General features: G+C 56.4%; 2 protein-coding genes and 2 non-coding genes across 4 annotated transcripts; all 4 read left to right on the top strand.

Annotated features, from left to right (window-relative positions):
• The first annotated feature begins 1,549 nt into the window (after positions 1–1,549).
• PTGES3 (prostaglandin E synthase 3) lies at positions 1,550–10,452 on the top strand. Its single transcript, XM_069806478.1, has 8 exons — positions 1,550–1,746; positions 7,004–7,117; positions 7,288–7,357; positions 7,618–7,716; positions 7,936–8,025; positions 8,521–8,583; positions 9,047–9,071; positions 9,599–10,452. Coding segments are annotated over exons 1-8 (483 nt in total). The 5' UTR covers positions 1,550–1,744; the 3' UTR covers positions 9,619–10,452.
• A 501-nt stretch (positions 10,453–10,953) lies between these two features.
• On the top strand, positions 10,954–14,360 carry ATP5F1B (ATP synthase F1 subunit beta). Its single transcript, XM_069806473.1, has 10 exons — positions 10,954–11,120; positions 11,482–11,664; positions 12,003–12,177; positions 12,406–12,527; positions 12,767–12,951; positions 13,042–13,200; positions 13,337–13,459; positions 13,540–13,752; positions 13,844–14,045; positions 14,163–14,360. Exons 1-10 carry the CDS (start codon positions 10,976–10,978, stop codon positions 14,258–14,260), a joined length of 1,605 nt encoding a protein of 534 aa, XP_069662574.1. The 5' UTR covers positions 10,954–10,975; the 3' UTR covers positions 14,261–14,360.
• LOC138689940 (small nucleolar RNA SNORD59) lies at positions 11,708–11,782 on the top strand. Its single transcript, XR_011328713.1, has one exon. It is a non-coding gene; the product is annotated as a small nucleolar RNA SNORD59 (small nucleolar RNA).
• On the top strand, positions 12,621–12,694 carry LOC138689939 (small nucleolar RNA SNORD59). Its single transcript, XR_011328712.1, has one exon. It is a non-coding gene; the product is annotated as a small nucleolar RNA SNORD59 (small nucleolar RNA).
• Positions 14,361–14,951: the final 591 nt, after the last annotated feature.

Here is a 14,951-nt window from a genome sequence, read left to right as displayed (position 1 = left end):
GGTAGAAGGGGCTGCAGTCAGTCAGGCCTGCGGGAAGCCTGGGCTTACCCTGAAGGCTGCTGTTTGCAGGCAGAGGGGGTCTTCCCCCCCACGCGCAGGGCAGCAAGCTGACATCTACCCACCCACCGCCCTGAGGCTCACAAAATGCAGAGGCTGGAGCTGTGAAAATGGGCACCTTGCTGCCGTTTAGCAGTGTTTTTTTCTCCCCTGTGCCGTAGAAGCTGGGGTTTGGAATGACTCATTAAAGCTGATGAGCGACACGGCAGCACGGGCAACCAGCGAGAAGCCTGAGAGATAATAACGGGCAATGCCAGCTGGGAGCCCTTCGCTACCTGTCAGCCTGGCAGTGCCAGTGCTGGTGGGCAGAGCTCCCGCCTGCTGGGAGACGGCAGCGCAAGGGGCCGTGAGGGAGGGCAGCCGCAGCCAAGCCGGAGTCGGGGGGAATTGAGCAGGAAGCTTGCGCAGTGGTGTTTGACGGTTTTAATTAAGAAACCGGAGAGCTGCTGGCCCAGGCAGCAGCGATGGGATTTCAGAGCAGCTTCGAGCTCCGAGAGGTCGAGCTCAGAGGCTGCAGGCAGGAGCAAGGCCTGGAGAGGTCCCATCTGCTCGGTGCGGAGTTCAGTTTTCATCGGTACCATGCTTGATCCCCCCGGGCTGTTTCCTGACTGCCAGCATGAGCAGTACTTAACTTTCGATTTGGCCCGGGATTTTACGACCCGGTTGCTCAGCTGGCTTCGTGTTCCCAAAGGCTGCTGGCTCTGTGCAGTGGCCCTGCTCCCTGTGATGTGCCGAGATGCCTTTGGCGTGAATCACCGCGTCTCCCAGGCGAAGCTGCCTCCTTTTTTTTTGGCGAGAAGCATGACCTGGGGAAGGCCCAGCGCCAGTGTCCCTCTCTGCGGCAGTGCCGAGGGCTCGGGGCCGGTACGGCGGCATGGTGCGGCCTCGGCAGCTGGCGTGGGCGCTGGACAAAGGCCGGCCCTGGCCCAGGCCCGGGCCCTGCCCTGTCAGGCAGCGCGTGCTCCCGGACACTGGGGTGCGGGCCCAAAACCTTCCGCTGCCAGGCAGCTCTGGACGGGCCCGAGAGAATAAAACCGATCGCGGGGCGGGTCGGAGGTGGGCTTCGCCCGGCGATGGGGCCCAGCTGGCAACAGGCCCGGGGACGGGGCCCGCCCGACGACGGGGCCGTGCGGGCGAGGCGCCGCCGGTGCCCGCCCCGCGGAGGGGGGGTGGTGAAGGGCCCGGCCCGGCCCGGCGGAGACCCGGGCCCGCTCCGCCGGCTCCGGGGGGGGGGGGGGGGGGGGGGGGGGGGGGGGGGCTGCCCCGTCGCCACGGCAACCGCCGGCTCCGCCCCGGGGCGGGCGGATCTCCAACGCGCCTGCGCGACGAGAAGCTGCTAGAAGGGAGGAGGGAGCGGGCGCGCGCGCAGGGGGGGCGGTGGGGCGGGCGGTGCCTGGGCGGGCGGGGCGGGCGGCTCCGCGCGCCAGAGGCCGCCGGCGGAGGGCGCGCATGCGCAGCGGCGGCGGCGGGAGGCGGCGCGGCGGGTATTTTGCTGCGTCACCAGCGCTGGGTGCCGCCGTTGCCCGAGTGCGCGGGGCATTGTGGGAGTGAGGCCGCGCCGAGCCCGCCGCCGCCGACCGGAGCCACGGCCCTGCCCGCCCGCGCCTGCGCCGCCGCCGCCGCCTAGAGCCGGAGTCGGGCCCTCCCCCCCCTCCAGGAGCGCCAGACGGAGTCGCAGCCGTTCGCCATGTGAGGCCCGGGGGTGGGGAGCGGCGGGGGCGCGCGGCGCGGCCCGGTACGGCCCGGCCCGGCCCGGCGCGGTGCCTTCCCGCCGGCGGACGCTGTTCCCGGGAGCCCGCGCTCGGCGGCGGGAAGCGGGCCGAGGGAACGCGAAGCGGGGCGCGGGTTCCCGCCGGCGCCGGCCCGCGTGGTGACCTTGGCCCGCCGCCGTGGCCCCGAGGAACTTCGCACGTTCGGGCGTCCGGCCCGGTGGTGCGGGCGGAGGGGTGGGGGATGGCGGCGGGCCGGGCGGCCCCGGCTCGGCGGCTGAAGTCGCGCCGGGTTTGTCCGTTTCTGCCCCGGTCTAAAGGGCGCGGATCTGCCGCCCCCGTGCCGGGCTGCGGGTCCCGGGAATGGGAAGCGAACGGGGCTGAGCCGGTCCGGGCCCTTCCCTTGGCGGGTAGGGCCGAGCTTGCAGCCGGTGCGGGGGACTCCCGAAGCGGGGGTGTGGAGCTTTGCTCGGTGGTTCGGGCGGCACTGGTGTCCACCAAACGGTAGTGGATAAAACCGCGAAAAATTCCCGGTAAGTAAAGCCTTCCGCTGCCCGTAACGTGTAGATGCGCAAATCTGCTTCTGAGCTTTCACTTCGCCATGTAAAACATGGGTAACGGTGAAGAGACGCCGCTTCGAAGCACGTGCGGGCGCAGGAGCACCCCTCGGAAAACCTCCCCGCTCTGCCGTCCTCAGGGTGCCACGGGGAAAGCGGGCAGAGCCGGGCGCCGAGCCTGCCCTCGGCCACGCTGCCTCGTGGGAGGTGAGCTGCTGCTGGAAGGGGAGAGGAGCCAAATAGCTGGATTTCTTCTCTGAGTGCTGCTCGCATGGCCTCCTGTGTATCCTGAGTGGAAACCTGCGCTCTGACGTGCCTTGACACTGCTGGAGTGCTCATGCCATGCTGGGGAGCCCTAATTAGCTGGCTTCATTGTAATTCTATTGAGGCTGCCTCAGTGACCCAAAACCGGTATATGCTGTTTGTAACAGAGCTCCAGTCGACATGAGGGTTCTCTAGCCGTGCAAATGGAAGAGGAGCTGAACTTTGCAGCGTGATGCTTTTAAGAGCAAAATCTGGCTGTTAGGGAAGAGGCACGTTGCCCCTGACACTGATGGCAGCATTGCCTGCTGACAGTCTGGATTTCCACGTGTTTGGCTTAAATGACTGAAGGTGGAGGTGGTAGTGCTTTTCTGAGGTTTTCATTTGTCAGAAAGGCTGGTCTGCCACAGGTACTGAGGAAAGCTTGTAGGGCTGCTTCATCTTCATGTGACTGAAAGCGAGAAGGATGTAATAAAGCTGGGAGGTTTTCGTTTAATGTCTGTAGAATACATCATCTTGAAACTACAGTGCTACTACATCCCACTTACAATTGTCTGTCTTCATAGTCTGAAACTAGGGGTTTTTTTAATTAAAAAGAGCGCCTTTCCAGGGTATATAAATGAAAGCAAAATTAGTTATGTAAAACAGATTTGTAACTGCTGTCTGGGGGTGAAAATCTTGTTCAGCAGATGACTTTTGCAGTGTCCTCAAACTGTAGGAATTGTCAGGATACCTTCCAGGAAACAAAGGCAGGCTTCCAATAGATGCAGCCTACGGAGTGGACAAGGAAGCACAAGGACAGGTTTGGAAACTTCTTGAGTTGTGCCGAGCCACAGACAGTAAGACTTGAGATTCAGCTCGTGAGTACAGCATGTAAGAAGCTGCTTTGGTGCCTGTGGTTAAGCTGGAGACTGGGGCATCTGCGCCCAAACTGTGGCTCCTGGTGGTGTGGGCAACCCACTGCAGAGCCCCCATGGATTTGACAGAGCAGTGAGGTCTCTTGCGTGAAGCTGAGCATGCATGTTGCCCATCAGTGGGAAACTGCTGCCGTGAAGCTTCTAGAACCTGTTCTACAGTACCATTGCCACGATTGTCTTCTGAATGTGATGACTAGAAGAGGCAGTCAGACGCAGATGCGTGGTGGCTGTGTCCGTTTAGGAAGTCACCAAAACGCACGGGTGGCAGCAAGCGTAGATTGGATGGAAGAAATTCTTGCTGAATGTGGAATGCAGGCAACTTGTTCCCTGGGCTGTACGCTGCTCTAAGTCTGCTGTGGTTTATTGCTCTGTGGGATATAGCACATTTAAATTAAGTTCTCCGTTTCAGAGAAGTCTAAATCCCATTAGGATGTGGGGACCATATGTAACCAAAGCACATACTCAGGTTGGTGCTGTTGGCGCAAGGCTGAGGTCACCTGGGATTAGTTTGGTTGAGCAAGAAGGAAGAAACATTAGGCTCTCCGTGTAACAAGTGACTATGCTTATAAGTCCTGGCAGTGTTTCTTAGTGTCTGAAAGAAAATAGAAGATTTTCTGTGGGTGTAGGGGAACCATCTCTCTGAAGTGCTCTGAGCACGTGCACGCCTTACCATTGGCTTCTGCGTGTGCGGTTGTCGCCTAGGAATCTCCGCGTAGGCAGGCAACGCAAATTAGCTGCAACTTCCGTCTCATCTGTAACTTTAGTTAGCAATTCCAACGTATCCTGCATTACTGGTTTGAATGGTGAGTCCTGACTAAAGCACTTCACAGATAGCCAAAGGAAGGCTTGCATTCTACCTTTGGGAGGATGAGAGATTTGAAAAAACAGGTGAAAAGAGAGGCAACTCCAGCATAGCTTTAATTACAGTAGGCATGTTCAGGGTGGTAAGTACTAAATATCTGGGGAGGCAGCATATGTTTAGTGTTAGAAATGTGAATTATGTTCTAGTAAATTTTCTTTGGTCTCTTTCATTCCTCTCTGGAGGTCGGATGCATGCAAGTTTCCTTCAGTTCTAGGACAGTTCAGCAGGATTTTTTCAAAGTGCTGTGAACAGGCTGTTCATGCCTAAAACCCCCTGATCTTGGCAAAGATACTGAGGTCATGGCCAAACCAAAGCTACAAGACTGAGGAATGTGTGCAGCTCCCTGTGAAGGCTGGAGATATCTCCATTGACATTGAAAATGTTTGCGAAGTGTTAATGCTATTCAGCCGGAGCCCCTGCATCATCATGGGCCCGGACACTGAGATTTCTGTTCTGATAACAGTGCATTTGAGTGATAAACCAAGTTCCATGCAGTGGGATTCTTGTCTTCCAGCAGCTTGAGAAATAGCTGCTGTGCAGTTCCAAAATGCAGAGAGACACAGAGGGAACAGAGCAGGTCATTTCTCATCTTTTTTTTCTTTCCTCTGAGAGTCTTTCAGTCCCTATTAGAAAAGGGAACTTGTGTCCAATAAGGAATTAAAAATACCATAGTAAGAAAATTGCTACTCTGCTATTGCTGTACTTTACCTGAATAAGTAAATGCCTTAGCCTGAAAAATGCTGCTAAAAGGGAAAGCGTTAGGTTTTCACCCAGTGGGACAGTATCTTGAAATGAAAGGTTGCATTCAGAAACCACTTGTTTTTTATGTTCTTGGAAGTTAAATGCTCCATTACTGGCCTCTGATCAGACATTTTCTGCACTTGTAATGGGTGCTAATGCTGGAAGAGGCAGTTGTGGCCACTTCTGCTGCTGTACTGGCCTTTCCTTGAGCTCACGACAGTGTTTGTACAGCTGAATTGCAAAGTACTGGTAGTGCTGATGGAGCTCAAAGCTGACTGGGCTGGGTTTCAGCCAGGCCTGGGCTGGGTCCTGATTCAGATTGTCCTACAGGTACATGGGTAGGGGGAGCAGGGTAAGAATAAGCAATGGGGCAAGGGAGCAGGGTTTCTTTGGGGGGATGGTGCAGCTCTCAGTAAGTAACTTTACTAAATGTGTCATGGTTCGATACTAAGAATTGAATCAATTGATGATCAGGCGAGTCAAAATCTGTTCTGAAAGCTTAGCAGTGCTTACCTTAATAAACATTCTGAAAAGTTAATTATTCTTTTGTCAGGTTACTGTGCTGTAATTCTTAGAGTGCAATACTGAGACCAAATGTCCACTCCTCGGTGTGTGAAGTGGAAGCCACTCTGTCACATACAGATAGGAACATTAGCTTTTTTTTTGTGTCCTCGTGTGCTTTAGCTTCCTGTAGTCAGTGTAGTTGCAACAGATATCATGGTAAGTGACCATTCAGCTCAGAGCATTTAACTTCAGTCCAACTTGCAGGTAGGTCTTCAAGGTCTTCTGTGCAGGGGCATTAGCTACGAAATCCCAGTTTTGACCTTGCACCTCTGGAAGATAGCCAAAGTGTGAGAAGCACCCGTGGTCTTCTGTGCCTTAGCAACAGCAGCTCATGCTGGGTGGCTGTTAGCTTTCTCCTGGAATGCAGACGTTCAGTTGTGGGCTTGGCCTGCGTTGCCAGGAGAAGAACTGAAAGCCGGGGGGGGGGGGCAGGGGGGTGTTGGTGTTGGCTGTGGCAGAGATGTGCCAAGCTGGGATTGCTTTCACCAGCTGATCAAGTATGGCTGCACTTGAGCACTGCAGGTGAGTTCTCACTGTAGAACTGGAAATGCACAAGAGTTGTTCAGGAGCCCTGCAGCGTTTTCTGGTGCCCTGGACAGGCTGTTGCTTGTTGTGGTGTTTGTGGAAAGCCAGAAGGATACCAAAGAGTGTGAGACGTAACGTCTGTTTATGTCGAAGGTTGTAACAAAAGTCAGAACAGTGATTCTTCAGCCCTTGTACCTGTGCTGACTTCAGCTGGGTCTTACTCATAGCAAATTTGTTGAAGGGTCCATTTTTTTTAGTAGTATCAATGTCCAAAAAAGTGGGCTTTTCAGTGGTTGTGCTTGGGTTTTAACTCTTTGGGTGAAAAAAAGCATAATGAAGTCTGCCTGCGTAGTGGTTAGATGTGACTGAAATCTTGCTATCATCTGTAGTACCTCATCTTGAAAGTTTGTCATCATTTTTATTTGCTGTAACATTTATTTCAGTCTCAGAGGTTTTGATAGCTTCTTCAAGGAACATCAACATGAGCTTTTGGGGGTGTTAAGCACTGAATGCACTGTATCTCTCTTTATTTTTCAAAACTGTTTTCAGCCTTAGGCATCTTTTCAAGATGATTGATAATAAGCTAGTAATGCAGCTTTTAAGAACAGGAAGTCTTTTAGTTGAGCTTCTTGAAATGCAATAAAAAAAAAAATCAAACTGCTCAAGTTGTATATCAGGAGAAACACAAGGAAGGCCAGTGTTAAGTTTATTGGCAGCATGGAAGAGCAAGTTTTAAATATTTTTTTTTTCAATATTGATGAGAGATATACAAAACTTGATTTGAACTTCTCTTAAATGGTCTGTTCACAGGCAGCCTGCTTCTGCGAAGTGGTACGACCGAAGGGACTATGTCTTTATTGAATTTTGCGTTGAAGACAGTAAAGATGTTAATGTAAATTTTGAAAAATCCAAACTTACATTCAGGTAAGTACCTTGGGCCTTCCCTAAGCTGAAAGGCATGGGGTGATATCTAAAGGCTATGCTGATACTGATTAGATGACATTTTTCTTAAAAGTAGTGAGTTCTGTTAATGAAGCATATTTGTTCTATAAGGTGTTTTGTGCTAAACACAAACTTTTTTTTTCTCTTAACAGTTGTCTTGGAGGAAGTGATAACTTTAAACATTTAAATGAAATTGACCTTTTTAATAATATTGATCCAAATGTAAGTATCCTTTTGACTCTCCTCTCACTGTATTCTTAGTGCTGTATCCTGAAAAGTACTGTCCATTCTTTAGGCTGCTTCCAGTATGGTGGGCAAATTCTTCCTTAGACTGTAAGAGCAAATCATGAAAGCATCTCTGGACAGTGTGTTTCAGGACAAAGAATAAGCTGATAGCTTAAGACAAATTAGTTTAATAGAAGCGGTTCCTCATGAAGTTTGTGATGATTATACTAACAGATACTTATTCTTTGCTTTTTCAGGAATCAAAGCATAAAAGAACAGACAGATCTATCTTGTGTTGTTTACGAAAAGGAGAATCTGGTCAGGCATGGCCAAGGTTAACAAAAGAGAGAGCAAAGGTGGGTTTGGACTCTGTGATAGCCAGGGCAGCAGTGCCTGCTGCCTCCCCTGGTTTTTAATTTTGTTTAATATTTGGGTCATGTTTAAATTATGTAGCAGTTAATGGGTCACTTAACTGTGCTTCTGATCAGAATGGCACTTCTTATTAACCTTCCTTTTCTAACAGTAACAGCTTGTTACTCGCTTGTCCTTAAATAACTTCTTGTGTTGATGTGCAGCTCAACTGGCTCAGTGTGGACTTCAACAACTGGAAAGACTGGGAAGATGATTCAGATGAAGACATGTCCAATTTTGATCGCTTTTCTGAGGTACGGGAAGATGAGTACCTGGAGGCTTGGGTTTCCTTCCAGGCCGTGTGTAGGCATGCAGGGACTGACAGCTGTAGGCAGCGTAGTCTTCCTTGGTGTTCCTTCTCGTGGTGCCGTCCTGGCCGCTGGTTTTGGCGCATTCTCTGCTGGTTTGCTGAGGCACAGCTGTTGCTGGCTTTAACATGAGCTGCAGGCTGTTGGCACGGCAGTGAGATGACCAGTTTGTCTTTGCTGTCAGATATGAAAGGAACGTATGTCCCATTGTAGATGCCGGCACTAACTCAGTGCACTGGTTGGTTTGCAAGGCAATTAATTTGATTTTTTTTGCATGCTCCTTAATTTCTGCATAGTTGCAGCTGATTTGTCAAAACTACTGGTGGCTGTTGGTTGTTAACAATTTTAAGTTATTTTTAGATTTTTACCGTGCTGCCCAAGTTCAGGTAGCGAGCGTGGTTGGCTGCACCCTGTAACGTGGCTATTATCTCTCTGGAACAGATGATGAACAACATGGGTGGAGATGATGACGTAGACTTGCCAGAAGTAGATGGGGCAGATGATGTAAGTACTTTGTTTGCAGTAAATATGTGCAGGGCTGGCTCAGTGCCCTGCACATCCATTGCTGCTTGCTGAAGTCAAACTTGCATTCCTCCTTCAGCACTGTTAAAAGCTTAAATAGCACCAAACTTTATCTGGATAAATGATGTCACCTGGCAAAGTCATCTTCCTCCCTTCCAGCAGTGGTGCAGAGGGCGGTGGTGGTGATGCTTGCAGTGCCCTGAGAGCTTGGTGTCATCTACCTCCACAGTGGCTGCTGGTTATTGGGGGTCTGTAGGCTCTAGCCAGTGAGGCCAAACTAAGCATGTCCTGTGGAACCTAGAGTTCCTCAGAATACCAGCTCTGATGGAAAGCATGCTGGATACTAGACTTTGGAAGTGGCAGCTCGTCTGCTGGGTTGGTGGTAGAGGGGTAAAAGTGCATTCAAGTGCAATCTGCTCCAGTTAATGTTTCTTCTTCTTTCCAGGACTCGCCAGACAGCGATGATGAAAGTAAGTTGGCGTTCTCATTTGTTTCTGTGCACTGTGCAGCAGTGTGAGTGCTTGCCGAATGCTCCTAGCTGAGTGAGAGCCCTGAGCAGAGCCAGCAGATGTTCTGTCCTGTCAGTCTCGCTGAGCCCAGGCTGCAAGCTAATGCCAGTGCCTTGCCTGAGTGGTGTGAGACAGTATAATCCGGTGAAAGCCTTTCCACACAAGCATGAAATACCAGTTTGACCTTCCCAGCCAGCTGTAGTCCTGGGGAGGCTTTGGCTTTGAGCAGCAGGCATGTGCATGGGGCATCTGTGTTGGTGGTGCTGGCTCTGCTCGAGTAACTCCTGTGCACAGCCAGTGCTGTCAGCATGGATCTTCCTTGCGAAGAACCAGAGTGAGGTCAGAGGCCTTGAACTGCCCCATGCCCTTCTTGGTTGAGGGCTGGATCTTCTTGCTGGTGTCCCTTGTGGTATAGTCGGGTTCCTGGTAGCTTTTTAAAAAACAAACAAACAAAACCAACCCACTAATGCTCTTCTCTTTCTCTCCAGAAATGCCAGATCTGGAGTAAGGAAAACTGTCGTCTTCAGGGTTTGGGGAAAGAACTTCATCACAACATTTCATAATTGAGATAAGAATTCCTGAGTTGATAGCCCTAAAGGGAGATCCTGCATCCTTTAACCCATTTTCAGTCCATTTTAAATGGCTTCACTGATGGTAGGTGTGTACCATTGCACGGGGCGGTCCTAAGCCATGAGAGGCAATAACGTTATGCATGAACCGTTTTCCAGACTTCCAAAAGAAAAAAAAAACAATTGAGGTGTAGGCAATCGATACAGAACAGTCGCAATAAAGTTTACAGAGCCTCCTTGCCTCGTAGCAGATGTAATTACAATGGGAGAATCCTGAATTCACACCAAGTGGTAAATGAGCATTTTTTTCCCCTCCGCGGCCTGAAATTGTACGTTTGTACCGGGAACAAAACTGGCTGTAACACAGATGTTGTCAGTGGCTTGCCAGATTCAGCAGGCGATGTGCAGTACCTCTGTGGTGTCTTCAGGTCTGTTCCACTAAAGTTTGTATTGAAAAGTAAACAAAATTCTCCTCGTTTGGTGTTTAATGCTGAGCCGCGTGGCCTGGGGTAGGGGGCTGGAGCCCATCCCCTGGTACCGTTTGACCCTAAGGCTTTACACCTCCTCCTCCGGGGTGCGAGCGGCTGTACGTTGTTGCTTGTCAATCTGTACGTTTAGACCAAACCGTATTTGCACTGTGGGTGTGGGAGCGAGTGACAGACGTTGGGCGCGCGTGGGCGGCTTCGAACCGGGCTGAAAAACCTCAATTTATGTTCAGAGCAGCGGGGATTTTTTTAATGTCTGCATTCTTTCTAATAAACTGTTGAAGACTCCCTGGCTTTCCTCCTGCCTGGCCCCCGCCTTCACCCACCCGCACCTGGGGTGGGCCTCTCGCCCGTGGGTGGGTGCCTGGGGGGGAAACGGGACACGGGGCCGGCCCGGTGCTGTGGAGGGGGGGCGCTGGGCGGTGCTGTGAGCTCGGGAGACGGCGGCGTTGGCGGGGGGGGGGGCGGCAGGCGGCGCGGCCCGGGCCTGCGGTCACGGCGCCTGCCCCAAGGACAAACGCGGAACACGTGCGGCGCTGCTTCCGGCGCCTCGTCGGTCGGGTACCGCCCCTTCCCGCCAATGCCGCCCTATCAATTCGTGGTCTTCCTTAACGGATAGAGCTGCGGCCAAATCACGAGGAGGCGGAAAGGGAGAGCCCAGACAAGTCCGGCCAACGGGAGAGCGAACGCGGACGGTGCGGCTCAGGGCGACGGCCAATGGGCGCGCGCGGCGGCGCGTGACGTGCACGGCGGGCCCGCCCCGCGGGGGCCGTGTGGGGCGGGCGGGGCGCGGGGCTCAGTCGGCGCCGCCATGTTGGGGCTCGCGGGTCGCTGCTCGGCCGCCGCCGCCGCCGCCGCCGCTCGGCCGCTGCTGCGCCGCGGGGCCGGGCCGGGCCGCGACCTTCTGCCGCTGCTCCTCAGCCGCGGGGCCGGCCCGGCCGCTGCCGCCGGGGCGCGTGAGTGCGGGGCGGCCGCGGGGTCACCTTGGGGCCTGCGGGGGCGAGGGGCGCGGGGGGCCCCGTTACCGGGGTGGGCCGGGCCGGGATGCGTGGTCAGGGCGAGGGGATGGGCCGCGCCACCGGGGCGTGGAGGGGGAGCCGCGGTGCTTGGGTGCATAGCTGGGGAATCTGGGGCTGCCGGGGGTCCTGGGTGCACCGGGGGGTGGCGGGGGTCCTGGGTGCGCCGGGGGGGTGCCGGGGTGTTGGGCACATTGCAGGGGAGCTCCAGCTCCGCACCCCCGAGGCACCTGGGAGGCTGGAGCTGCCCCTTCCCCCGCCGACCTTGATTTGTCCCTTTCTTTCCGCCCCCCTTCCGCAGGACGGGACTATGCAGCCCAGCCAGCCCCCGCCGCCAAGGCCGGCTCGACCACCGGCCGTATCGTGGCCGTCATCGGTGCGGTGGTGGACGTGCAGTTCGATGAGGGGCTGCCCCCCATCCTCAACGCCCTCGAGGTGCAGGGCAGGGAGACCCGACTGGTGCTGGAGGTGGCTCAGCACCTGGGTGAGCATCTGCCGCAGGAGGGCTGCAGGGGGTGGGAGAGGGTCCTCCTGTGATGATGTGTCTTGATGACTTTCGTTCTCCTGAGCTTGCTGAAGCCACGGATTTCAATCTGAGGAGGAGGAAAATGGCTGCTGGAGGGCTCTGGCCTGCAGGGCTGCAATCCGAGTGTGGCCTGGGCTTGGTTTTTCTCTGTGCTGTTTTGTTCTTGGGTCCTGCTGCTCCTCTCAGTCCTCCTCCCAGCAGGTTGTTCCCTTGACAGGGCCTGGGGAAGCCACCGGCAGCTGTCCCCAGGGTCAGCTCGAGGACGCTGCTGTGATGCTGTCCTTGGGCTTTGGCAGGGGAGAACACCGTGCGCACGATCGCCATGGATGGGACAGAAGGCCTGGTGAGAGGACAGAAGGTGTTGGACTCTGGCGCGCCCATCCGCATCCCCGTCGGCCCCGAGACCCTGGGCAGGATCATGAATGTCATCGGGGAACCCATCGACGAGAGGGGCCCCATCACCACAAAACAGTGAGTGATGCTACGGGCCAGAAGCCAATGTCATGTGGGGTTTGGAGCGGGGGAATAGGTTCTGGAGTAGCAGACACATGAGTGAACAGGGATGCGGCACGTTCCCGCCATCCTCCTGTTCTCCTGGGTCATAAGCAGGGACTGCACTTGCGCAGTCTCCTGTCAGCACCCTGACCAAGGGTCTCGCTTCAGCTGCTCAGCTCCGTTTCTCTCCGCATTCTGTTGCAGGTTTGCTGCTATACATGCCGAAGCCCCCGAGTTTGTGGAGATGAGCGTTGAACAGGAGATCCTGGTGACAGGGATCAAGGTGGTGGACCTGCTGGCTCCCTACGCCAAGGGCGGCAAGATAGGTACATTGCCTGCAGAGGAAGAGTGGGTGTCTGGGGAGGGGGGCACCCTGCCAGCCCTGCTGAGGCTCGGGACCAGTCTGTCTGCAGCAGTTTCCTTCACTGATGAGTAACTATTTGACTTTCGTTCTTCTGAGCTTTCTGAAGCAACGTTTATTGATCTGAGGAGGAAAGAGGTGAAGGGAGACACCAGAGGCAGCTGGATCATCTTAGGGTTGAGCAGGAGTCCTCTTCCCTCCTAGGTTTGTTTGGAGGTGCTGGTGTTGGCAAGACAGTGCTGATCATGGAGCTGATCAACAATGTGGCAAAAGCCCACGGTGGTTACTCAGTGTTTGCTGGCGTGGGGGAGCGAACCCGTGAGGGCAACGACTTGTACCATGAGATGATTGAGTCTGGGGTCATCAACCTGAAAGACGCCACTTCTAAGGTGCGCTGGGTCTCCCGAGGGGGCTGGGTGGGGTCCTCGCAGCGCTGGCAGCAGAGCCGTGCCGTACCGACACCTGGCTCTGGCCCGCAGGTCGCCCTGGTCTATGGGCAGATGAACGAGCCCCCGGGTGCCCGCGCCAGAGTGGCTCTGACAGGATTGACGGTGGCCGAGTACTTCAGGGACCAGGAGGGTCAGGACGTGCTGCTCTTCATCGACAACATCTTCCGCTTCACCCAGGCTGGCTCAGAGGTCTGTGCTCGGTGCGGGGCCACTGGTGTGCTGGCTCCTGGAGCTGAGCGCGGTGGTGGTCAGGCTGCGCTCTGCAGGGGACGCCTGCCCGCCCCCTCCCCTTGTGCAGCCTCTCACGGGCTCTGTTCCCTCCCAGGTGTCGGCCTTGCTGGGGAGAATCCCCTCTGCTGTGGGCTACCAGCCCACGCTGGCCACCGACATGGGCACCATGCAGGAGAGGATCACCACCACGCGCAAGGGCTCCATCACTTCAGTGCAGGTGAGGGCGGGGCTGGCCCCGCCGTGCCGGGGAAGCCGCGGCGCCCGCCTCGGGCCCACCGTCCCCTCCCGCCTCCCCAGGCCATCTACGTGCCAGCCGATGACTTGACCGACCCTGCCCCCGCCACCACCTTCGCCCACTTGGACGCCACCACCGTCCTGTCCCGTGCCATCGCTGAGCTGGGCATCTACCCGGCCGTGGACCCGCTGGACTCCACCTCCCGCATCATGGACCCCAACATTGTGGGCCCTGAGCACTACGACGTGGCCCGGGGCGTGCAGAAGATTCTGCAGGTGAGGGGGCTGGGGCAGCCCCCCACGGGGATGCTGGGGCTGGGGGCGCAAAGCCCAGCACTGGCTGCTCACCCCACATCTCTCCCCGCAGGACTACAAGTCCCTGCAGGACATCATTGCCATCCTGGGCATGGACGAGCTCTCTGAAGAGGACAAGCTGACGGTGGCCCGGGCTCGCAAGATCCAACGTTTCTTGTCGCAGCCCTTCCAGGTGGCCGAGGTCTTCACTGGCCACATGGGCAAGCTGGTGCCACTGAAGGAGACCATCAAGGGCTTCAAGCAGATCCTGGCAGGTAAGATGGCCCCCGGGGGGGGCCCCGGGCTGGGCATGGAGGAAGCCGGGGACCCAGGGGAGCCTGGGCTGGGCTTGGCAACCCCGCTCCCCTCCCTGACACGGCATCTCCCCCCAGGTGAATACGACCACCTCCCGGAGCAGGCCTTCTACATGGTGGGGCCCATCGAGGAGGCGGTGGCCAAGGCGGAGAAGCTGGCTGAAGAGCATGCGTGAGGAGGGCCCCCCCCGGCCCCTGTGCTGCCCTCCCCTCCCGGCTCCGCCTGGGGCCGGACCCCCAGTATTTAACGTTTCCAATAAAACATCGCTGAAAACAGCCCAGGGCCCTGTGTGCCGCAGCTTCTGTTCATGGGGGGGGCAGGGGTCCTGCGAGTCCCCCCTGCCTGTGGGATGGGGAGGCTGGGCTCCCACTGCCCCCCCCCCGCGCTGGGCTCCCCTCCACTGTGGGATGGGGGGGCAGCAGGCCAGGCACGGCGAGGGGCTGTGCTGGGGTCTGGACTCAGCTGCCACTGGCAGTGCAGGGACCCTCGGTCCTGGGGGTCCCCAGGAGTTGGGAGCGATCCCCCTTTGCGTGCCAGAGACTGCCAGGGGGCGAACGCTGCTCCCGTTGTCTGTCTGTCTGTCGTCGTCCCGGTCCCGTCCCCCCCCCCCGGTTCCGGCTCCGGCTCCACCATTTTGCAGCACAAAGAGGTGCCCCGGGGCAGGCTGCGGCCCCGGCCCCGGCAGCTGCGGCTTTGTCCCCGGGGTCCCGGGGGGTCTCGCCGGCCCGGCCCTGCCCTCCTCGGTGCGGGGCTGCGGACCCGGCCCCGGCCGCGCCCCGGGGGCACCAAGACCCCGCCCCCACCCCCCACCGTGGGGCTGGGCCGAACCCCTACACCGGGGGCTCGCGGGCGGAACTGGGGGGGGG

This window comes from Haliaeetus albicilla, chromosome 18 (assembly GCF_947461875.1).
Source record: "Haliaeetus albicilla chromosome 18, bHalAlb1.1, whole genome shotgun sequence".
NCBI lineage: Eukaryota > Metazoa > Chordata > Aves > Accipitriformes > Accipitridae > Haliaeetus > Haliaeetus albicilla.
The sequence above is the reverse complement of the archived record's forward strand: the minus strand, read 5'-3'. Positions and strand labels throughout refer to the sequence as shown.

Bases quoted from the DNA above. Each gene is read 5' to 3' on its own strand.
- PTGES3 (XM_069806478.1), top strand. The intron at 8,026-8,520 runs GTACGGGAAGAT...TCTCTGGAACAG, and splicing joins ATTTTGATCGCTTTTCTGAG to ATGATGAACAACATGGGTGG. The intron at 8,584-9,046 runs GTAAGTACTTTG...TCTTCTTTCCAG, and splicing joins AAGTAGATGGGGCAGATGAT to GACTCGCCAGACAGCGATGA.
- ATP5F1B (XM_069806473.1), top strand. From the start codon at position 10,976: ATGTTGGGGCTCGCGGGTCGCTGCTCGGCCGCCGCCGCCGCCGCCGCC. The intron at 13,201-13,336 runs GTCTGTGCTCGG...GTTCCCTCCCAG, and splicing joins TCACCCAGGCTGGCTCAGAG to GTGTCGGCCTTGCTGGGGAG. The intron at 13,753-13,843 runs GTGAGGGGGCTG...CTCTCCCCGCAG, and splicing joins GCGTGCAGAAGATTCTGCAG to GACTACAAGTCCCTGCAGGA.